The 25,127-nt window shown below is 40.2% G+C and overlaps 1 protein-coding gene across 5 annotated transcripts in view; it reads right to left on the bottom strand.

Annotated features, from left to right (window-relative positions):
* Positions 1 to 25,127, bottom strand: part of plecb (plectin b) — a 130,323-nt gene that overhangs the window by 67,257 nt on the left and 37,939 nt on the right. Inside the window, exon 1 of one of the 5 annotated variants that reach the window (XM_026183400.1) lies at positions 19,428 to 19,767. The exons of 3 other annotated variants lie outside the window; for them this stretch is intronic. In XM_026183400.1, coding sequence (XP_026039185.1) covers positions 19,428 to 19,473 — 46 coding nt within the window. In that variant the 5' untranslated portion in view covers positions 19,474 to 19,767. Of the gene's footprint in view, positions 1 to 9,346; positions 9,387 to 19,427; positions 19,768 to 25,127 lie in introns of those variants that run through there. One more of the 5 variants, XM_026183402.1, reaches the window with a different exon arrangement.

Below are 25,127 nucleotides of genomic sequence, written 5' to 3' on the forward strand. Positions count from 1 at the left end.
TAATATAGGAAGAATTTGTGACAATTGTATGTGACTCCATTTGCCCCGTTTATGATGACTGTAAGTTTTCTCATAACTCATCCTCTAAGAAGACTTACAGTTTGCATAAACCAAGATGTCTGCTGATCCAAGTCACAGAACAGGAGCTCTGACTTAACATGGCTTGCTGTTTGATTAAAATCGTACTGAAACAATCCAACCATAGGCTCCAGTTTTAGAGACAGCAATTCTAGTTTAATTTGTAGGTCACTCAGCGCTAATTAGCAGGTATCTGTGTTTATTTAACGATACTAACCAAGCTAGCTAACATTAGCTAGCTTGATGCTTTATTTGCTAACTAGCTTCAAACTTTAACAAGTTTTAAAACTGCATTTTCATAAGTAACAAGACATTAAAAGTGGCTTAAAAGAACGTATGTATAAGAATTGTTCATCTCTGACTCTCTTCCGCAGTATGTCTCCCGTCTTACCCCCAACTGGTCGTGGCAGAGGGCTGTAGCACTTGGTCATAGGGGGATTGTTGGGGTTTTCTCTGTATTATCGTAGGGTCCTTACCTTACAATATAAAGTGCCTTGATGCAACTGTTGTGATTTGGTGCTATGTAAACAAAACTGAATTGAACTGAATGTGAGTATTGTATGAACAGAAGTAAATAACATACATTTAAATACATGTAGTCCTGGATGGTAGCGGCATTTTCATGCTAAATTTTCCAAATACTACTGTTTCAGTGAATGTGCGAAAAGTAGGCTTTAAATTTATTGACTTAATAATATTGGCTAGCTGTATATACTTTTTAGCTCTGATAATAAAAAATCATCAGACAATAAAAGAAAGAAAATAAGAAAAAATAAAAAGATAAAAAATAATAATCTAAGGATAAACCAGGCAAACATGACAGCACACACACTCGAGAAAACAAAAAAATCTGTAATACTAAAAAATAGAAATGTCCAAAATTACATATCTGAAGAGCATTGTGGGTAATGCTAGCTAGTCAGGTAGCATAACAAGGTGTTAAAAGCTGGAAGGGGCTCCTTGGCGTTATTAATAAACAGCAAAGACAGACATAAGATGAAGAAACGAGAGCAGAGATGCACTAAAATAAGAGAGAAACTTTCTGTGCTACTAAGAGACACATTTTGTTTTCAATTCTGCTTGTGTTGTGCTCCCAGTTCTTCCTGAATGTGAGCTGAACCTATGCCAAATACTTTTTTACTGCCCTGTCCTTATCTTCAACGTCATGCTTTCTGATTCTGATTACTTTCTTTATTTTATGACAACATTTAAATGCCCGCTCATTCAAAAAAACTACCACTAATTACATAAAAAACGATATGCTGACGATGATTTGTGGTCATGACATCCATCAGTAAGTACCCAATAGTTTGAAACTGCATTTGAATAAAGGCTGGCCCTTCACAAAATGGAGCTCCAAACTGGTGAGTGAGGGTATAAAATGGCTGTAGGGAGTGCCAGGACTGGCAGTGCCAGCCAGCAGGGGCAAGTCCATTTGTGCCATCAGAGGCACAGACAGCCACTGTACTGTAACTCATTCATGATATGAAAAACAACCAAACAACAGAAGGTGTATCTCAGAAAATCTGTAAGACATTCCAAACAATGTGTAACATTTTTATCAAAGAGAGACAGAGAGAGAAAAAAAAGATGAATATCTGCTTCATGAGTCAGCAACTGCTAACCACATATAGGAGTGGCCATGCAGGCTTTGGTTGCTGCAGCAACACAGCCCACAGGTTAGGCAAACACCATGTGCTGTCCACGGCTGAGGTCCCAGGGAACATGGACTTGCTGCTGCTGCTGCCACGGGCAACCAACTATCAAACAGCAAAACCTGTCACAGGATCTCGACTCTGGCCTTCCTGACTCTGTCACAGTGTGCAGATTTGCATTGTAACCTGAAGAGCCTCGGCTTTATTTTTAGTCAGGCATCCTGACCCACAGAATAAAACAGACAAACACAATACAGGTGACTCCTCATGCACACCCATATATATGAGCCCTCACACACACACACACACACACACACACACACACACACACACACACACACACACACACACACACACACACACACAAGCCACACCACCACCATCCGGGCAGAATGAATCAGTCGCATTCTTTCGTCCCTGGGCAGAGAGAGACACTAAAATGACTGCATGAGTCTTTCTTTCACAAAAGAAAGACGTGCAGTAAATTTAGTGTGTGTGCAAAGAAAAGGCCCATTCTGCCACAGCTTTAGAGTCCAGTTACAGACACAGTGGTGACTCATTACCACTATTATCTCCGTGACTTTCATAAACTAGATTTCAGTGTGCCAAAGTACCCACAAGAGGGCTCTTTATTAATGTAGGAAAGAATTGCAGCAGAGGTGGCGCTAAGGGTCAGTGTGGAGTTTTAGATTCAGGCTGTTGTTCTTCCTGACATATATTACTACTGAGAGTCTGAACTCTTTTTTTCAGGTTATCGGAGGGAACGGGAAGCGATATATAATACTTTTCTTCCTGAAATCCTGCCATTCCAAGACAGAGCACTGCCCCAGCAACATAACAGACATGAAGTCAATCAATGAAAATGAAATGAAAGAAAACATAGCAGGTGATGGACATTTTAGTGCTCGTTCAAGTGTTTTTCTTGTTTTTCTTTTTTCCCAAGAATTGCATAATCTTAGGAATGCTCTGGTTGTCTGGTATTATGGCAGTAGAGTATAATTACCCAGAGTAATAAACTATCCAACATGTCCTCACATGCAACAATGCAAGGACAAGAAGTAACTCAAATCCAGACACTATAATGCCACAATAAAAACTTGCAAGGAATGAAAGCCAACTCTGTTCCTGCAACAAGGCAACGGTATTAAAAAAGAAATTATTTCGTGTGCAGGTTTGGCGCCTCACTTTATGGGTGTGGTAATACATGCGAATGAATGACTTTATATTGTTCTCTTATGCCCATGGTTCTTGTTTTGTTTCACACAGCATTCCCAATAAGAATGGCTAGGCACAAAACCACAGGAGAAATAATACACCACACCCAGCGCTGCACAGCTGCAGGATTAATAAAATATCAGCTGACACACAAGTTCAAAGTACAATAGGCTGGAAACTACAGATGCACTGCTAGTGAAAATCTAGGGTCATATTTGATTGGTTACCAGTGCTGATACCAATTTTAGTAATCAGCCAGAATTCCTCTATACGTGCTTTTCATGAGCCAAGTCACTCCACCCCAAAATTCACATGTCTTCACTCCTGCAGGAGATGGCTTTTTCTTTTTTTTGCTTGCTTGTTTTCCATCTGCAGGCTTGGAGTGGTTGGAGTGGTTCTGCATCCTGTTTTCCATTGTGACATCTAAAACTAAACCTCCTGCCTTTAAAGACAGAACAGGAGTCCAAACAATAGGCAAGCTTCCCGTCCCCAAATTATAATAAAACCCAGATGAGTAGGCGCTATTCTAGCTGTGCACTCGTTAACCAGCATTGGTGCATTTCTGCGTGAAAGAACTGTGATTTAGAAACGATTACAAAGAAGCAATTACAGGTAACCATTAAAAAAACAAAACAAAGTATCCTGATAGTTTGTCCTTGAGGGTGTATGTCCCACATTGAAATCAAACAGCAGAGTAACTACAGCCAACAGCCTATCAGGTTACTCCCCTGACAACTGTAAGAGCTGCTTAACATTTATGCAGCCAATCTCGCGATGCAGGCTTTGCAACAGAACCGCACTATGAGCTTTTAAAAGGTTTGCTGTGGTTTAATCAATCAATCAATGCACTTTTAGAAACATGTGGGACCACTTGTGCAAGTTGAACACAAATAGCAATGCGCTGCACTTAAAGTGTGATCTTGTAGTGAAGGTGAAGCCTTTTGTAAACGTTGCTTTGCTGAACTAAAGGTGCTGCAGGGTAATTAGACGTACTAGACTATCAAATGAACTGAACTGGAGAAAGAGAGAAATACAAACCAGTTGGATCACCTTTAACAATCATGCAACCGGCTTTGTCAGGATCTTAGGACCTTTATGCGAGGTGTGGCAACAGTAATAACTCCCCCTCGGGTAAAGAAATGTGAACCGCCGTGCACTGGAGGCCACTGAAAAGTTACAGGAGGGCCATATCTCTACTAATACAATGAGATCCCTTACCAAACATCACCAGAAAGAAGTGTGGAAGCACAAGTTTGCTATTGTCTCAACACTCGCTGAGCACACACACAAGCACAGACACACGTTTTTGGCATTTTTGCTTTGTGAGTAACGTCGGGAGTAACTGAACAAGCATTGTTTGCCCCCACCCATGCCTCCAATCGCACATCCACACATTCACTTCATCAAGATCAGAAGGTTGAGATTTTATCAAGCACTCTGCGGCACAGCAGTTCCAAAATTTCCTTAAAAGATCGTGTGAAACAGGCGGTGGGCTTTCAATACACCTCACATACAGCTCATCCTTTCCATGGAACACTTTGAGCTAAAAAGAATGAAGCAATGTGATGAGGTGGCCTTCTCGTGAACAGGTCACACCCAGGTGTTACAACCCCTGCATGCATTTCTCATACCTTGTGCTAAACATTGCAAATATACTTTAGAGGAAATGACCCCACCCTTGTGATTCATAGAGTGATGATTCAAGATTCAAGATAAAATATTATCTGTCATAAAATAAGAGTAAAAGTTTATTACACCACTAAACTAGTAATATAAGCACAAGTGTGTATCCAGCTGCGCTCCAACTCTGTACTAAGTCAACAAAACATGAAGCTTTTATTCATGTGTCAGCAGAAAATAGTTCTTACAATATCAAGCTGCACGCATTTCCTGTGTTTTATTCCACTCTAACACTACAACTGGATTGATGCAATCAGAGTACTTATTGGTTCATAGCTCCAGGTGTTCTGGACCATCATCAGTCAGCACGACAGAAGACAGAAGAGAAGATGGGACTCACCTGAAAAACAAAGAGAAACAAAAAGCAATGTTAATTGTGTAAGGCACATGCTATAGGATAGAAAAGTCGAGTTTATTTGAACTCCCTAATAAACGCACAAGGCAAACTTTAAACAGGACAGTTAAAAAGACAATGGAGAAGAACTGGTTTGTCATGTGGACTGCATTAGCAGCGCATGCCAAAAGTAAATGTGCGCTCTGACACTTGCAAAGACTTCAAACTAACCGGTCCCACATGCAGGAACATTCTGTTTCAAGAGTCGGCCTGACAAAGAGCTGAATTATATCCTCATGCTTCAACTGTTATGCAAGCGAGTTCCTTCTTTCTTTTTTGCACAAAAGAAAGGGAACATCTTGAGCCCATCCATTCCGATTCAGAGAATTCATAAAAAAGCATTCACTGGGAATGAGCGGCTAATTCAAGTTTACTGGGCAATAGCACCATCTACTGGAGAGAGAGAGGACAAAGGCACATGTTATTAGGACTCATCCAAACTGGTTTTAGGGTTCCTATAATGATTGTAATCTGCACATCCAAAGCACCTGTACACCATTCAACGTATGAAACACGATACAGACTGCATTACAGTCAAACCATCTCCACATGTTTTTGCAATAATAAGAGTAATAATACCATGCAAATTATTATTATTTTTCTACCTTTTATACTGAACTTTTATTTTTTAGTATTTTCTACACTTAAATAAATATTCAGAGAACTTTTCTGCCTTTGTATTCATCAAAGTTATAAAGTGAAGTTTAAAATTTCACAGTAAATACAGGCCAACGCTCTTGGCTTGAAAGTATTCCAGCCTTTAGGGACAGGACAGATCAAAGGCTCGAGCTCCACAGTTGTCCTTTATTCTGATGTCACGCCACTCTGCCCCCACCCAATCTTTACCACCCACATCGCCCTGCTACTGAGTAGGACATTCTCCTCAGCAGCACCACTACAGTTTCCAGTCTATAACAGTAACGCACAAGTACCGACTACCAACTTGCCACCCTGCTAGTGTTTCTCATGGGGAACCACAAGGTCGTTAAATCGTCACCCTTTGACACAGATGAACCGAGAACAAACCTGCTCTAAAATTGGACCTGTCTAACTTATGGTATGGCTTCTAGCAGCTGAACGTAACTGTTTATGGCGAATATTTGCAGTAAATGCTTGACATGATGTGAAAAATGACTGTGTTAATGGTGAGGGCAGTAAAGTTTTAATGGCAAATTTTAAGATTTTATGGATTCACGTTTTGTACTTGGTTTATGGCTTTATCTTCAGGAACTACATTCCAAGAAACAAGACGTTACTGAGACATGCAATCAAGAGGAGATGAAAATTAAAAAAGGTTTTGTCATTTGATATACTTTTTTGTGAAAATAGACATTTTCCAGTTAATAAAAAACTTTTAACTTCAGAATTATCGTCTCTTTTAATTTCTTAATCCATAAATTAGAAAACAGTAAACTGCACCCATCAAAGATTCTAACAGAAATATTACTAAGTTGATCATTTATCTGTTAAAAACACAAAGGTTTACTGTAACACCGATGGTGTGAGCGAACCACTATTTTGTTGATGTGCATGATACAAGTTTTTCGATGATTTTTTATAGCAGGAAATCCATTTACAGGAAGTCACAAAACCAAAAGTGAAGGAAACTAAATTCAAAGACAACAGAACAACAGGATATGAGAGGAAGCATCCTGCAAGAGCAGGCAGACTTTCCTCTGGAGCAACCTCTGGTCACATTTCCTGCATGGACAGTCTGCTGACAAGAAACTGCACAGAAATATTTCAGGAAAAATATTGTAGGTCTCTTTGGTGCCTCCTTGGTGAGGCGTTTCAGGAATGTCCTGCTTGGAAGAAGCCTGGGGTACAGACCCAGGACAGCCTAGTGAAATTATGTCTCTCAGATGGCTTGGGAATGCCTCGCTGTCCACTTAGAAGAGCTGGAGGATGATACCACCACAGTAAATTGTAATTTAAACACTCAAGATGTGGCTGAAGTCCAGACTTGTGGCTTTAATTCACTGTGTTTTCCAAAATATTGCATTAGCTGCTGCCTGGTGAACCCTGCACCCTTTTATTGTACAAACAAATTAACAGATTAAAGCAGATAATTTATTATCATCCCAGACCTTACTTTATGTTCTCAAGGACACTTCAACAGGTAAAGTAAGGGCAGTAGGTCAAAGTTTAGAGATTCTCATTCTTTCATGCTACGTCACTGAGTGTATCATAAGTGTTACTGTAAATACAGTGAAGGCTACAAGCTGGTTCAAATGGTAATCATGCCTAACATCATGTGTCAAACACACCGCCTATTTGAGCTGCAAACTTTCCCATCTCTGCCTAAGACATGTCAGTGCAACCCAGGACTGCAGGCCTATGTTTCCAAGCCTCCCATGCTCCATCTGTAAGCTCCAGGGAGATATTTACTCATCACTCCCCATTTTCTACAAGTGACGTATTTGAAGTGAGTGATGAGTTTGGTGCCTAGACTCCAAGTTCTAACTATATTTTATTGCTGTAATACATCATTTTAAGCATAAGCTGTCTGACTAGACTGCTATTATGCGCTAATAAAAACTGAACACCCCTGCAGGTCGGCTCGACGAGTGCAGGACCAACGTAGCAGGGCGGAGCTTTCTACATCACCGCCCTAGGCTCGGTTTTACCCTTATCCAGATACTACTGTATCATAAAGGCCAAAATAACTCTTTTCAAAGAGACAGAGAGTCTAAAATCATGTGTTTGTTACTAAGCAAGCTTCATCTGCTAACAAATACAGCGAGAAACTGGTTTCCAGAAAAAGATTGCATGTGTTGCATACTGCAGCTGGACAGTTTGTCACAAGGTCTTCCTCATTACTTCAGGTTAAAGAAAGCCTAATGATCTGATCAACGACAGAAGCATCGATGACATCATCCAACTTTAGGGAAATTCCACAAGAAGCTTTCACTGACTAAATAAATCTAACTATGTTACTAAAACAACCCACAAAGACACTGACTGAAACTTTAAGCCTATTTAATAATACTCCATTGCACACCAGCTGATAGTGGCTACTACCAACCCCTGCCCAAAAACAACACACCAACACACATTTCCATCAGTGAAAACAACCTAAGAAACCTGCCCTGGGCTTTTACAAATCTCCAGTGCAAAACTGCTCACCGCCACACAGGCAAACCTTCTTCTGCCAAACACTCAGAAGCACCAACATAGTGCACCACTTCTTCACACTCTGTGGGAGGTCTTTGAATCATGCTGTAGCCTGATGGAGGCTCAGTGGGAACGTTTTTAGCCTGTAATCCCTGAGACTATGACAGTAAAAAGGCCTTTGAGTGCAAGAAAAATCCCTCCTTTGTGGGTTCTCGACTGAGAGTCAGCAGCACGGCAGCATCGCACTCAGCACACTGCACACACGGAGGGTAAAATACTGCTCGGGCTGCTGAAACAGGGACGTAAAGTAGCATATTAGGGAGCTGCTAGCAAGGACAAGGCAGTAAATCTCCGCAGGAGCACACGGCCACAGTCAGCATCCATTTATTACACTCTAAAAGCTTAATACATCTTCAGCACTCTGTTACAAGATCAGAGGTTAGCAAGTGTTAGTGCATCACTTACTGTACAACAGGTAAAGTCCAGTGACATGAGTAACTCACTAAATTCAGCTCTAGCATTTCAGCAGGTAACTCCACTGGCTACAATGCACCCATGTAAGAAACAGCATGCTATAAACCATTGAAAATGAATTGAGGATAGCATTGGTTCTGGCAGGCCAAGGAGCCAAGCTCCGTTAGCAATCGTGTCAGATCAGTTGATCTCAACACCTCATTCAACCAGGTGTGCTCAGCTGATCCCAACCTGTTCATCCTATTGGCACACCTCATATGGGCTATGCTATTACAACTCAGCTTGCACAGAGTTTCTGCAGCCTTTTCAGACCACTTTGCAACCCACCACCACCCTAACTGCTCCAATTCAGGCTTTCAAAGGCATTTCTGACTGAATCAGTGGCATACTTGTTGCCTTGTCTGTTCTATGAGTAATTCTTGTCGCACCTTAGCTTTTTGCACATGAAAGTCCCACAACACAGCCAATACTGGCAAATATGGAGATGGAAGATTGATTAACAGTCTTGATTACTATATATTTTTGTTTTTGCACTCTTTGATCCATACATTCTCACATGTTTGCAGACAGACACCTGTTACACATTTTCTACTGTTGTAGTTTTGCCCATGTGCAGTCCCACCCACTGAAATCCTCTTTTTGCCAGCCCTGCACCTGTATCACGTTACCTCTTAGCTTTGTTGCCTGTCTCCTTTCTCTCCTTTCAGCTGCATGTTTGTTCACTGCGTTTGCATACCTTTACTCGAGTAGAAGGACTCCATGATTCAGACGCGTTCAAGAAGAACTTTGGAACCTCACGGCTTACTAACGGCGGCTTTTCCCTACAGCTATCTTCTTCTCTCCTTTCCGCTTTCACTCCAGATTTTTGACTTTCTCTTGCAGCCTATGTTCTCTGTCAAACACGTCACGCTGCGTAGATCAACAGAAGTCCCCCCCGCCAGTCTCCTCCTCCTCCTCACAGGTCAGAGCCGCCCTCCATAATAATACCTCTGTGTATGTGTGTATGTGTGTGCATACTCATACGTGAGTGTGTATGGAGCTGAAGTGTTTGACAAAGAGCTAAAATTTCAGGGCAGCAACAAAAGCAAACAAGGGCATAAAGATGAAAGAAAACAATAGAACACAAGTTAAATTCAATTAAATCAGGCAGCACTGCTCCATGTTCCCGCTGGACTGACAAAATAAATGTTTAACTCAATAATTAATCTCACATTAGAGTATGCATAAGGTTTAAATATAATCATTTCATGCAGCTTTGAGTGGGATGAAAAGCCCGCATTGGGATAGGGTGTGAAAAGACTATTAATCTGCTGATTTGGAGACACAAAAATGCTGGACTTCAACAGCAGCAGGTTTTTCTAATCGAAAAGACACTGAACACACAACAGGGAAATCAAAGAGAAATGACTATATTGCATGTGCACTGTGTAAAACACTGTGAAGATAAAGGTGGCGAGTGTTTGATGTCCACGAGGCGAAAGGGAGTCAAATTTATATATAGCATATGTATGCAAGTGGGCCATTTAACTGGGTCTTCTAAAATGTAACCACGCAAGTGACGGCGTTAGCCAACATGCATGATGAATTCGATGCTGCAGTGCAGTGTCAATGCTAGCCATAGCTGCATTTAAAGCTTGCGTGTGAAGCAGGCATTGGAAGCCATAGGGTTAATCATTAACACTTTTTCTTGAATTACAGCACACACTCACACACATTAACCCAAGCTAAAAGTATCCGGAAGGCGTGGGAGGAGAAAAGGAGAGAAAACAAGGAACTTTGGCTGCAAGTTGTTGGATTTTTTTTTTTAAATTACTGTTATTTTCAGTATGAAGATAATGAACAGTACTTTTATGATATTAGAAGAGAGATTAATACTAATGGTTAAATGTAGAGTGGTGCTATAAATACACTAAGAAAAGAGGTGAATCATCATGGAAAGCCCTTAACAGCCTAGGTATATTGCAGCATAGCTAAAGGGAGGATTCAGGGTCGTGTAATCCATCCCTAAATATAACCTTTGTCAAAAAGGAAATATTTAAGCCTAATTCAGATAAGAAAGTAAATAGAGCAGAGAGGGCTGGTTCTGTCCCCTGGCTTCTGTTTGTTTACCATGAGGGAGACACTAAGTCATTTCACAGCTGTTGCTCTCATTAAGTATACTATAAGGTCTTTCCCCATAGCGCTAGAAAGCCATAACTAAAAATAGCTCAACAACAGAGAAGGGAAACTACCCATGATGCATTTCCTTACAGGGGAGCAGGGTTAACTATACGACAGGAATGTCTTGAATTGTGTGCAAATTGCTGTAAAACATTGTGGACATGAGTGTGAAATGATTCCACAGAGCGCCTGCTTCAAACAGTGCAGATGTCCCAGATGACAGAAGCGACAATAGGAGCGTGGAGGCTTTGCAAACAGCATAAAGCACGCCCATAACAAATACTGCTTGTGTTTCTGAATTCAGGGCTGGGTCGACAGCTGGAAGATGCCGCACAGAAAACAGTTCAGGAATTTGATAACTCCCATATGGTATTTTAAAAAAGGAAAAATGGGAGAAAAGGATGGAACGGTTACAAGTAAACAGATTTAAAAAAAATGTCCTGTCATATCTTCTAAAACAGACCACATGGTTCGGACCACACAGAAATCATCGCCTACACAGTTAGGTTCTCATCAAATTACCCTCCTGTGCGAAGCAGACTGAAAGATTGTAAACAAATTTAGGCCTTGGCTGCTGAATTCGCCCATCACAATGGGGAGAAGGGGGTGATAATAAATCAGTCTGTCTTTGTATCTGCATTGTTTTGGCTTGTTCTTAATGTTCGGGGGTGCGGAGATGTCGAAAGAGATCAACAGCGGTCGATGGAGCAAACTGTATTTGAGTGGAATTTACTGACCAGCTTCATTGTGACATTTATGTATAGCCACAACATTTGAGGCAAGCAGCCACTCCTGATTTACAGCATGGCAAAAGCATGGTGTCACAGATAAAGAGAAAACCCCCTGTTAGTATTATATATTGTGAACAGACTGTGTTTGAAGTTTGTGATTGGAGCAAAACTAAAGGATAATTAAAGTTAACTGTAGTTTAGCAGTTCTGTTTCACTGGATGGGACAGTAAGGTTTAGGTATTCATTATTTTCTGTCTGTCTTAAGTCACCAATAAGCTGACATTTTTGTTATTGTGTAAGGCAAAATATGAGGTCTGAAAGAATATTTAACACCAGGAAGCTAAAAAGTTTCGTTTATCAGTTACCATGACTGATAATATTGCAGGAGGTTTGTTATCATTTTAGGAGAATTCACGAGGACATCGTGCAGCCAGTTAGCATGCGGTCCCAAAAGATGAGTCATTTGCTTGTGGTCAGAACTGTGGCCTATGATACTGTGAGTCATTTCTTGATCAGACATCTTTTGTTGACATAGAAATTAAAGCAAACAAAACACAGATTGGCAAGTAACTAGATGAGTCATTTCCTTTCTGCACTATACATACAGTTTAAGAAGCTGTTGTTCAGCCGTCATTCTCTGTGCCATCGTCAGTTGAAGGGAAATGAAACACAGGTGACTGAATGGATGTGGATGGGAGAAAACACTCGAGCTGTGTAAAGACTTGTCCTTACTTCAAGTTCAAGGGCCTTGTTGCTGATCATCAAGTTCTGAGTCCATGAGAATCATTTGTTTGCCAAATTTCTGGAAATCCTACACGGTTTTTAATCTCTTCTTTTCAGAGATGTCTCATTCCATTCCTCTGACACGAAGCACTTATCAGACAGTTTGCTGCCTTTTTTGGCAGCTAGCTGTCTCTGATCAAAGACCAAATGGTTGTGGCCAAAGAAACATCATTCCTGACTTAAGAATTGCAGCTAAGATGGGTTACAATGATTTCATCTAAGCTACTGTAATACTGAACAAGCAAATATATCAATTTCCACACAGCAGAATAAAAGCAAGAAAAAAAGAATTGTTTAAACATTATATCAACAGTACGCTTTAAAGTGGCTACGATTTCCTGAAACTTGAAGAAAACCGTTTGTAATTTTCATTTCCTGTCTTTGTGCTCGGTCTTCAGTTCTATCATCATGGTCCCAGAAAATGAGACTTGGATCCAATACAACAGCATTTATGATAACAACTGTTAATAAAACAAGACAAGAACGCCAAACATCAGATTTTAAAACAGTATCTAGAACCTGTGTTGTTCAAACACTAGCTATACTGATAGAGACAAACGAAACTCAGATAATGAAAAACTTGCTATAGACTTACAGGAAAAAAAAGGGTGTCATTTAACAGATTTTTAAAAACCCACTATGCCACAGCTTTGTGATAGTGGTCGATTGATGTAATACAAAGACGACACTGATCTGCCAACGCGCATGTGCCAAAATGTTACGCCTCTGGATAATATCCTGTTGGTCTTTCTTGTTCTGCCAAAAAGTGCAAACTGCACAAGCAGGAAAACTACAGGGGCTCTGAAGGTGTGCTATGTCATCAGGTGTGGAGATAATAACAACAGATCTTTTAAAGCAAAGTTCCAGCTGCCAGGTGGAACAGCTACTATCAGATGTTCCCTTTCATCAGACCACCGCAGATAGGTATCGACTACTGCTGAACGTTAGTATCATATACTGAACTATCTGTTTTCTTAACTGCTTGCCTGTATCAGGGCTGTGCGGGCAACTAGAGGCTATCATATAGTAAAAGGCACATCATGAACAAGCCACACACATAGAGATAATCACCCTCACCCTCTTCCACATCTACAGCCAACACATATCAATAGAGAATAAAGTCTAACCCATGTATCAGTGCTGCCGATATCAATATCTACTTTTATAGTGACCTTTTTATAACAGACTTATAACTGAACTCTTTATGTTTTCTTCATCTCAAAGGAAAAAAAAAAATGTATATCAAGTCAACAAATAGTTGGACTATACTAGAGTGAACCAAACAGGGAGAACACGTTCTTCTAGAGCAAAGAAGAGATATGAGATAAGATAAAATAGTGATTTTACCTCAGAGAAACCAGGACTGGCTGGTCTACTTTATGTGACTTTTACATTCTAACGTGTTCTTTTCAATCTAAACTACCCCATTCATACACCAATAACAGGAAGAAAAATATTAAGACATGATATTTCAGTAATCTAAGGCAGCGGTCCCCAACCCCCGGGCCTCGGACCGGTACCGGTCTGTGAGTCGTTTGGTACCGGGCTGCGAGAGTTGAGGCTCAGGGATGAAATGTATAGTTTTCAGGGTTTTTATCGGTTTTCAGCGTTATTTTGTTATCGTTTTTATCATTAACTCGGTTTTCCTGGGTCTTTTCACGTGTGTTATGGATAAATCTTCTTTTTTTCGGTACCGGTACTAGTTTTATTTTGTTGTATTTATCCGCGACACCTTAAAGGCCGGTCCGTGAAAATATTGTCGGGCATAAACCAGTCCATGGCGTAAAAAAAGGTTGGGGACCGCTGATCCAAGATATTTCCCTTTTTAACTTCAATAAGGTGTTGCCATTTCTCTGGTATCCAACATCTTAACCATGAGAACAATCTCACTAGTAACACCCAGTCATCTCCAGTCCCAGCTGCCTGATAATAAAAGCATCTCTTAGAGTGAATCTCATAAGGCGAAAACCAGAATCTGTGATGAGGGATGAATAGATGGAAAGTATCACTACAGTGTTATCAAAAGTACGGTAAGGGCATGATCCACATGAGAAAAACACAGACAAGCACACAGCTGCAGAGCCTCGAGTATGCATCAGACATGCACGCACTACAACGCAACACTCCAGGGTAAACATACTGAGAGGATGTACTACCTCTCACTCTGCTGTTAAATGGGAATATATTCATCATTACCCCATGCTGTGGCGCCGCACTCATGACAGGCCTGAAACTATCCTGAATGCAAACAGTGTTCTCAGCAATCAGCAAAGTGGTGACAGAGTGACCAGCCAGTTTATACCCGCCACTCTGTCGTGTCACTCTGTGAGCTACATTTCCCACAAAATGTTGTACATCTTTGTGTAATGTTTTTTGTAAAGGAGACAAATCCAGAGGAACAAAGAAGGTTAACTCTCAGAGGCCTGAGGTAAACAAGTGAAGAACCTCCCAATGCTCACATTTGCTACTCATTAATTACACTATAATGTGGAAACCCACTTGCGCTGCTTCTCTGTTTATTTTACCTCATGACAAAGAGTGCTGAATGTCATATTTTGCCACTGGTTTTTTTTCTCATCAAAAAAGAGAAACTGCAGAGTGGAACAGAAGGAAAATCAGTGTACGTAAGCATACGCTACATTTCAGAAATGCGGATGCAATCTGTCCAGAAAGGGTCAGGGACAAAAGAAAAGGAAATTAAAGAAATAAATGCAAGGTTATGAGTGAGAAGTAATTCCCAAAATACCTACAAGCAGGTCATGGAATTTCCTCTAACCGATTCATGTGTGTACAGTGTGGAGCATGGCCCATCCAGACACTATAGAGACCATACTGCTTATAGAACAAGGGGAAGGAAGGGATCTGTTCAATCCCTCTATAAGCTTACCCCTAACATTTTCGGTCAGTCTCTACAGACAAGAACAAAGTAAAGTAAACATTTCATCTCTGAACGACTGTGTGCAGGCTCTTCTGGTGTTTTAGCCGGCTGGTAGACAAAGCTTGAAATAAAAACCGTTTCAATCTCTTTTTTCTTGAAACACGTTGGAAATGCAAGCAGATTTGCAATACTAAGAACATTTCCTGCATTACAAAAGGTATTTCCTTCAGACAATGGAGGACAGGGGGTCGCAGGATGCAGGGACCTTGTGCTGATTCTCACTTTTTCTCAGGTGACTGGAGTGTAAACTTGGTTGCTGACCACCTTTTTGATTTTTTTGAGCAGTGAGACCAATGTTGCATAAGTATACTTGAATGAAACAGTTATTGTATTTTGTTGTCACAGATTGAGCATAGCAGACATTTAAGAAATTGTTGCTCAACTTGAGATTATTGTGTAACATTTGTATTCAACTAAATGTCATAAAAGCTTTCTGTATTCATAAATATGTGATGTGTGACCGGATTGGCTGGTGAAACAATCAGTGTGAACTGCAGCATTAAGATATGATTTTATTAAAAGTATTATGATGGGTTAAAATAGACTGAGGTCACCATCAGACATGCCATGAATACCAATTTAACAGTTGTTAATTTGCACTTTGGCATCGCTAACCATATGTGTCATTGCACTTTAAAAGGGAACGTCGAGATTTAATCAAACATTTTTAGTTCTCTTCATTGAAACAGCTAACTAACTTACCTTCTCTGATTACATTACTGATATGCAATCACCTTGTTTGTCTTCTTTTATTTGCTGCTATTTGTTGCTATTTTGGTAAACAGAAGGTTTCAGGTGACAAATATGAATATGTGTGTTACTGAAAAGAGAGGAGAACCCAGTTTATATATATATTATTATATGACAGCCATGGTGGAGAAACTGGGGTTTGTATCATCGCAGTAGCTTATAGCATGAACACTACTGCCCTGTTAGCCTAGCATTAGATGGAATACACACAGCTTATGTGAGCTTTTTTGTAAAATAAAGAGTATATTTCGTGTTGGTGTAAAGAACATGTATGTAAATATAGGCCAAAAATAGTTTTGATAACTACATATAGGATGATACGTGAGTTAGCAATGTCTTGTGGCTTATGCTAATTAGCAGGGTTCACTACTCTCATGCTTCCACACAAATTTAATGCCAAATAAATACAAATAAATAAAGATGAAAGCCAGTACTTTGTGAAAAAAGGTTAAATAGGTTAAATAGGTTAAGTTAGACAGATTAAAATGAGCAAGCACCTCAAACAAAAACACAAACATTTATTGATAATGTAGCAGCATGCTAGGCCAGAGTCTGTGGGTTGGGAAAGGCCTCACTGTGGATCGGTGGCAACTACCAGGTTTGGCAGATCCCCAAGGAAAGCATATGCTGGGTGGTTGTGAGCATATTTCGAATAAAGTTTGATGAGTCCACAGTCCCTCTCAGTAAGTCTGGTCAATTTTTCTTCTTATATTTCTGTTTTTTTTTCAGTTTTCATGCCTAAATTCAAAGACAGTATTTGTAGCAGTGACTACTACAGAGTGAGCGTGCATGTCTACCTTAATTATCATGATGTCTAAAATCGTTAGTATGTAAATTTTACGGTCTTTAGAGGTGTATAAGAGGAAAACACATTAAACAAGCGTCAACACAGAAAACGAGCAGAGACCACAGAGAGTCAGTGACTTCTCGCAACGGGAGAAGAGACTGTGGGCAATGTGAACTGGGTGTCCTGAGTTAAACTTTCAGCTTCTAGATGAATGTCTGAAGTATGCTGGCATATGAAGCGAGGTAAATACATTAGAGGGTAACCTAGGCAACCAGACCCTGGAATGTCCAACAAGTGAATCGCTTCCTGTGTAGACATTCCTTTTATGGCTGGCATATATTTGTTATACACTACACTTCTATAAGCGTTTGCTTGTGTTTTTTAGCAACTAAAACAGCATTGCAATATGTTTCCTGGTAACAACGGCAGTACATTTAGCTGTTTCATAACCTGCTGAGGTTAACCATGCCACCCACCCAATCTGATACTTGACAGCTGGCAACCCTGTAAAGTCACGCTACTACCAATTCATACAGAACTGCATATCCGCTTGAAAAGCCAGACAGAGCAGTGCAACTGCACGCACAGTGTTCTGGTTTTATGGAATTCAACTCATTACCTATTCTTGCAAGATCTGACCCCAAAAGAAATACAATACAACCCAAAACAAAAGAGACAAGACTTGAAAAGAATTTATCAGAGCAGGAGACAGCCCTACGGCTCTCATCCTCATAAGCACACATAGTCTGTGGCTATGTGTCATGAAGTAAAACGGGGGAATTTATGGCTGCATGACTCCTTCAGGAAATGCAAACTAAGGCCGAAATCAATCTAGAGATGAGATGGAGAGACTCAGACGCGCAGAGAGAGAAAGCCTACCGTTGAGATCACATTAATCACACTGCCTGAACCTATGACAGCTTCTTGGAATTGTAGCTCTCATTTGCACTGATCTCTCCTGGTAGCGTACTGTGCATGAACGGGCCTGTTTTCTATGCAGCAGTGTGACATTACTGTTCCAAGTGTCTTAATGCCACAGATAAAAAAGTCTGATGATTGAGCGTCACACACTGAGGTACTCTGTCCACATAAGTGGAAGCAATTTCTGCATTGCAGCGGGATCCAGTAGTTTCCTATTAGTGTGACTGTGTGAAAGCTCACACAGGCCGTCTAAAGAAAGAACCAAAGTGTCAGACAGTGGCACAGCTGTAATTACAAAAGGATTTATTATGGGAGAAGCTGAAAGAGCTGAGAGCTGGGAAGAATGTGTAAAGCTCTGATCATACATACTGTTGGTAATTTGGTAAAATCATGCTTAAAGACACTTCCTATAAAAAACTTGAACAGGAGAGGGATGTCTAGAACCATTCCTGTTTTTCATTAGATATAATTAGATATATTTTTTAGTCAGCATGGTGCTCCTTTTACAACAGAAAATCAATGCTGAACACCTCAGTCCCCTACCATTTTTTCCAACCCTAACAGCTTGAAACAAATGAAAACATAAAACATAAACTCTAAAGAAGAAAAGCAAACTGCTAGAATTCTGCATTTTGCATTTGTTCTGCATACAAAAATATTCATACACTGTTTCTATTTGCCACCACATCAGGCCAGGCAGCACTCATGTTTGTTTGAACTGCCTCTCTTGTGGTTGTGCTCTAGTTTTCATCCAAGCCTATAAAGAAAAAAGACTGTGTTCTAAGCAAATAAACAGAAGGTGACTTACTGCACCTATCTGTCTGCTATTAGCCTGTCTAATGAAGCATTTACGTATATAAAGCCCTGTTTAAAGACAGATAAGAAATGCACTTGTTTTTCAGGTTATACTTAACATGCTGAGCTAAGAAGTTGCAAAACTCTTCTCTATTATCTTTCTGGTCACTGTCTTCCTCTTCATTGTTACTATCAGTTTACCAAGCATATGGCCATTCATAGTTTACGCTAACTCTAAGTCATTCATCAACAGAAACTACACGCAGCACGTGTGAATAACTGGTTCAGAAAGGTAAAACCTGACAGGTCGCATGCTGAAATGATGCAACTATGAAAGATTTACTGTGATGGAAGGAAGCAAACACTGAAAACAAGCAAGAAGCATGGCGAAAGAAAAGGTGGACAACATTCCTCGTATTCCCTGGTTTGCGTGATAGTCAAAGAATGCTGTGCTACATTTTCCATCACTCTTTCACGGAGCTACTGTACAAAAATAAAGCCCAGCCTGTGTAATCATTAAGCACAGTTTCACCATTAATTTTAGATAAGCCAAGAAAATGGATATTCCAGGTTTGCATAGAGGGTTTGCATGGCAAATGTGAGGTCCAAGTGTGTCTATCAAAATACCAGCCTGCTTTACTCCTTCAGTATTTATCTGTTTAACAGACGGTGAAACAATGGCACACATTTTGGAGCACAGACAGGCAGATATTAAAACAGCCGAACACAGGTAAGATTATTATAACGGTAAAATGGTATCTCTCAGTTTAAAATACAATTGTGAGCGGCTAGTTAAACATGCCTGAGCTTCCACTGCTTTTCAAACAATGACACCCCTCCCTTCCTATAGATAGACTGATACAATCAAATGTGACCCTCATTCTTTGCTGCCTGGTATGTTAGCCTGTCGATAGGCACTTTTTCTGTAAATCAAAAACTGAATGTTAAATACCTTTTAGAGACGTAATCTCATTCTGGATAGACCTAGGGTTGCTCATTGTCACTGTTAGGCCTCCTTTTGAATGGTGATGATAACAGATACTGGCAATGCTGATGCTGATTCAAGAGCTTGGACTCCTTCCCCTCAAATGACGACAGGACCAATGGTGTCTCTGACTAAATTCCTGTGACTGACGTCTGAGTAGTACAGAGTCTTTTCTGGCTTACTTTGATCACTTTCCTCTTGCTACTGCAGGTCTGCTGACCGGGACTCTCCTCTGTTTTGGTTCCTGTGACACACCATGTGCATGCACACACACTCATTTACACACACGCACAAACATCCTGTGTGTGCCGGCATCTGTTCGTGCAAAACCCCTCCCTTGGCCCCTCCTTTTCTTCCTCCACCTTCTCTTTTGCCCAAGACTGGGTGAAGAATCTGCCACAAAGACTTTGGTCACAAACCAGCGAATCGTGACACAGAGTAGAGTATCTATCAATCAGCCTGCTCCAAAAGATTGACATTAGGAAGTAGTTTGTACAGATGATACAGACAAGAGAGCAGGAGTAGAAGCAAGTGAACGTTTAACATGTATATGCGTGTGCATGCCCATGTAGTGACACAGAATCCCAGCACCACCCCCAGATCCCTGTAGTAATTCCCAAGTTTAGCCAGTGCTCACTCAGAGCATCCACAAATACATAAGAGGATAAAACAGCTCTTGCTCTAAATCCTAAACAAACTAGCTTTGTACTAATTGCACATGTAGCAGCTGTATGAAAACAAGGGTTTTTCTGTGAGCGTAACGCTCCAGCAACACACTGTAGCTGGAGTACAAAGGGATATTCTTCTGAAATAGATGGGAAAGTATTTTACAAGTTGTGTAATTTTAGCAGAACAAAGAAACATAAATCTGGAATTTTAAGTCACCAAAAACTACTAAAATTACTGTGACTGTGAGTAAACTTCTTCTTTTTTAATCACCAGGGGGCAGTCAAAAACAGTCATGTTAGAAAATAGTTGTTATTGTTTATTAAGGAACAATTTCCGGAGCTAAAATAAAATGAGGCCATTGCAGGAAACGCTAACAGACTGCAGGGGCCACAAAAGGCTGGCTTCAAAGGAGAGTCAATCCCCACCCACTCCCATGTTAAGCTTCACAGCATAAAAAAAGATGAAAAAGCATATTTTAGACGCTGGTACAAAAAAACCAAAAAAACCCAAACAGTTTTGGTCCCTATCGAAAGTTTTTTTTATACCTTTTATGATCTGGATTAACGCATATCATGGGAATTGGGATTTCTAATAAATCTTTTGTAAAATCGTATTATTTAACCAATAATAGTTAAATGTGTGATATGTTCATGCAAAGTTTCATTTAGATTGTCCAACCCTTTAAGGAGGAGATGAAGTATGTATACATGCAAACCTATATATAGCAATTACTGTAAAGATGGTCATCCAAGAAGTTTGTGAGGGAAATTTTAATATTTTATTTTGTTTCTTAGCCCCAGCCAGCAGACATGTGTGTCCGTGGCACCTTTACAGTTTGTGGATGTAGCTGCTAACTAAGCTAGCTAGCGTTAGCGGATAACTTTGCACTCCACCCTCTTGTCCAGATATTTCCGGCTCCAAAAAACTGACTTGACAGCAACTAAAACACCGAAGCTCCTAAAACCAATGGGTGAAATTGTGGTAACTACGTCCATCTTTTATACGGTCTTCTGAAAAACTCCTTCTAGGGCAGGGGTCGGCAACCTGCGGCTCCGGAGCCACATGCAGCTCTTTAGTCCTTATTGGTTTGTGAAAATAAATTAGAAGTATTTAGCTGAAGTGTATTTTATTTATATTAGTTCTTTTTTAACTTGTAGTTCTAAATTGGAAGATTATTGTGATATTGAAATACAAAAAAATATATATTCTATAATTTTTTTCATCACTCAAAATAAGCGTCACACTCGCGGAAGCCGGTATACCCGCCGAAACGCCATGCATATATCGAGACTTTCAACCCCAAGTAGGCCAATTATGGCACTTCGGATCCACATTATGTCAGCAGCTATTCTCCACCGTGAACTATGTTAAAAACAAACACCGCTCACGCCTCACAGATGACAGCTTACAGTCCTGCGTAAAGATGAAAGTGACTCCGTATAGCCCCGATTTGCAGACGCTGTGCGCAGAGGTTCAGGAGCAGAAGTCCCATTGTAAACATATCACGGCAGACCCGACGATGTTTCCATGAACATGCTTTTCAGCATCTACCACTTTTCACACACAGTTGCTGTACGCATACAGCCGGCTGTAGCTTTTCAGCTCACAGCCCGACACACACCAACACAACAGCATAGATGGCACAGACGTTAAGGCGGCGAGGCGTGATTGCGGGTGCGCTCAGGTACGTCCGCCTCACCTGCAGCAGCGCTGCAGGCCACGCCCCGCCACACACATTAACCAGGTAAAATACATATTTAGGCAGAATTTTGTAAATATTTTTTTCTTTTTAGCAGCATAGTGCTTTTTTCCAATTATTTTTAAAAGCCAGGTCAAGGCTCCAAAAAGCCCAAAGGCGATATAAGGGTGGTGGCTCACAGCAGTTTTTGTTTGCTACATGGATCATTTTAGTTCCTTTTGTTATATTTCTTTAAGAGTTCAAAATGTGTTAATTACATAAATCAAATGTAATTTTCTCTGTAGCACTTCATGGATTTCATAAGCAACACACCTTAGTTGTTCACACAAAGCATAAAGGTAAAAAACAACGTATACAGTGTTATCTTCATTTTAGATGTCAAAAAGTATTTGCGGCTCCCAGAGTTTTCTTTTGCGTGGAAACCAGGTCCAAATGGCTCTTTGGGTGTTAAAGGTTGCTGAGCCCTGTGCTAGGGTAAAGACTTTCACGTACCCTGAGTGTAGGTCCCCATTAGCAAAATTTGCTCTTTCATACCTGTTTACCTTAAAGAAAATGTATTTGATTAGCTAAGTACATTAAAACTCTAATCTAATTTGTAAAGTAAGAAAAAAAACAGAGCCCTCCCAGTATGACAAGCTAGGCTAGGAAAAAAATGAAATAGCTGAAGTGCTTTCAAAACTGCCCAATTTATAAAAAACAAATACAAATCCTGGCTACCTTATCCATGTAAACTGAAGTTGTTTGCCCAGCATGCTAAAGCTTGCACCACAGGAAGAGGAATGATTACTGGATGTGCTATTTCATATCTGCAGGCACTCTAAAAATGCAATAAACCTGTGTTTTCTCCTTCAGTGGGCACAAGCAACAGAGACACAGCACAAGCAAAAAATAACAGCTGCTAGTCTGCCAAATTGAGGAAAACAAAAAGCAAAAGACACTCCCAGTGCTATGTCCCAAATCAAACATCTACTTCCCCAAACATAATGAACTCACAGTATTAATAACTTCCTAAAATCTGCTGAAAAGCTTTAATATCAGAATGAAACTGATGAGAGACTAACTTGGCTAAGTCACTACATAATCAGTGCCTCATGCGACTAAATCAATAGCAATCCTTAGTCAATAAACCGCATTGACTTCTGTCGTAAGCTTAAACATCAACTACTAAAGAAGCCCTGCCGATACCCAGTAGAACAGGCTGTGGTAAAAGCCACAGGAAATGGACTGGCGTTTACCAAAGAGAAATTAAACAAAATAAATGATGGCAAATCAATCCACCCACTAGTAATCAGTTAGCCTCCATCTCCGCTCAGACAGTGGGTGGCCTTGTTGCAGTGCTATTATTTGATTCAGCTCTTGTATGGCCTCTTGCACATAATAAAGGACGTCTGGAGGAAATGACTGACACATTTTTGGCAGCAGGGGAAATGGGAGTCTTGCTGTTCTTTACTGTCAAGGAGAATTCAATCATCTGTGTATATTCGAGTGTGTGTGTTTTTTCAGAGTGTGTTCAAGAGTGTGCAGCTCTTGGAAGCAGTTGAAGGAGATTTCGGAGTACTTCTAGAGAATTTGTTTCCATACTTGTCTTACAAGAAAAAAGACCCATGCAAGCATGTTTTGTGAATTTACAGAAGGGCACAGCTGAGTGTTTCTTGCGTATAAAGTGTTTGACTGCTTGCTTTGGCTGACATCAGTAGCGCTCTGGATCTGTGCCCATCAAACTCTTTCCACTCCCATCACTTGTGACTATGACATGTTCCCTTAAGAAAAGCCAGGCATTGCAACTGAAGGATGTTTACAAGGACCTTTAAACAGAAGACCCTATACTTCTAGGTATACATACTAATACACCAATCAGCTTTCCACCTATTCATCTTTTTTCTTAACCACTTATACAACTTATGGTTGTGGGTGGGCTAGAATATATTCCAGCTGACACAATGAAAGGTGCAGTAGATCCTTGATGGGGTTCTGACGAAGACCAGGGAAACTCCACACAGAAAGGCACAGTATATGCTTTGCTATGCTTCTGTCAATGAGATTAACAGGGATTTTGTTTTGTTGTTTTTTTACATTTGGTGACTGACTGCAAGTAGTTGCTGTGATCAGCTGGTCAGCAAGAGGTCAAATGTGCAATACCTCCAACTTCCAGGGCACAAGAAGGTGATTGCACTGGTCACCTGGCTGGAGGTCCAGCTCAGAGTCACTGCAATTATCCACAGAGAGGTTTGCAGTCTAATTTATAAACAGCAAACAGTCAATACGTCCTAGTCAGACTGAGTCAGGCTGCACCGATGAGCATGACCCAGCTCATCAGTGCAGCCTGTTTTTGCACTAGTTGCAATGGGCAACCATGTCAAAGTTAATATGGATTAAATTAATCCACAGCTGCACTCAAATAAGCTGCGAAAGAGTTATTTGTTACAGTTATGAAACCTTTAGTTTTTAAAACAAGTAACATTAAAGTTAAACATAAATATTGCACACATTGTGACAATACGAAAGGAACGAAGATACTCTAAGAGTAAGAGTAAGAGTACAAGAGGTGATTGGTATTCACACCAACATTTTATAGGTTCTTCCTCCAATAAGTTTCATAATACTCGGCTTCATAGTTTTGGCAAACTCTTGGTGACAGACACAACATCAGGATAGTTAGCTTAGTACAAGTAGGAGCAAAAAAAAAAAGGACGTGCTAGCCAGAATCAAAATATGTTGTATTTCTAGACAGATGAGAATACATGAAGTTCTTTTCTTAGTTTGAAACCTCACCATCACTGTGAAGATGTCAGATCCACATCTAATCAAAGTAAGCTAACTACTAGCAGTAACTACACATTTGTCCTAAAATTCTAAGAGAAAGCATATTTCTTAGACTAATGTCTACACCTCCACGCCATGCTGCCTGCATTTAAGCTTAGCTACAATATTTTAAGTCAGAACATAATCTTGATTAAGTTCAGAAAATAAACCAGAAAATGAGCAAAAAGTGTTTGTGTGTTACCAGTATGATTAAAAATGAGCCAGAGGTTTGTAGTCAGGTTGAAAATTTTGTTATATTAAATCTAGAAAACATTGTCTAAGGCTGTTGTCTAAGAAATACCTGCTTTGAACTTTAACTAAATACAATACATAAAAGCATAAAACACATACTGTTCAGAGGTTCAAGCATCTTAAAATCCTGTTAAGTATTTAGTTCCTGGCATTTGGATCAGTGCAGTTTCCTATGTTATATTTTCAAATATTTTAGAGAAATGTAAAAAAAGAAAAAAGGCCTGCAGCTGCTCATGCGGTTACAA

This window comes from Astatotilapia calliptera, chromosome 11 (assembly GCF_900246225.1).
Source record: "Astatotilapia calliptera chromosome 11, fAstCal1.2, whole genome shotgun sequence".
Taxonomy (NCBI): domain Eukaryota; kingdom Metazoa; phylum Chordata; class Actinopteri; order Cichliformes; family Cichlidae; genus Astatotilapia; species Astatotilapia calliptera.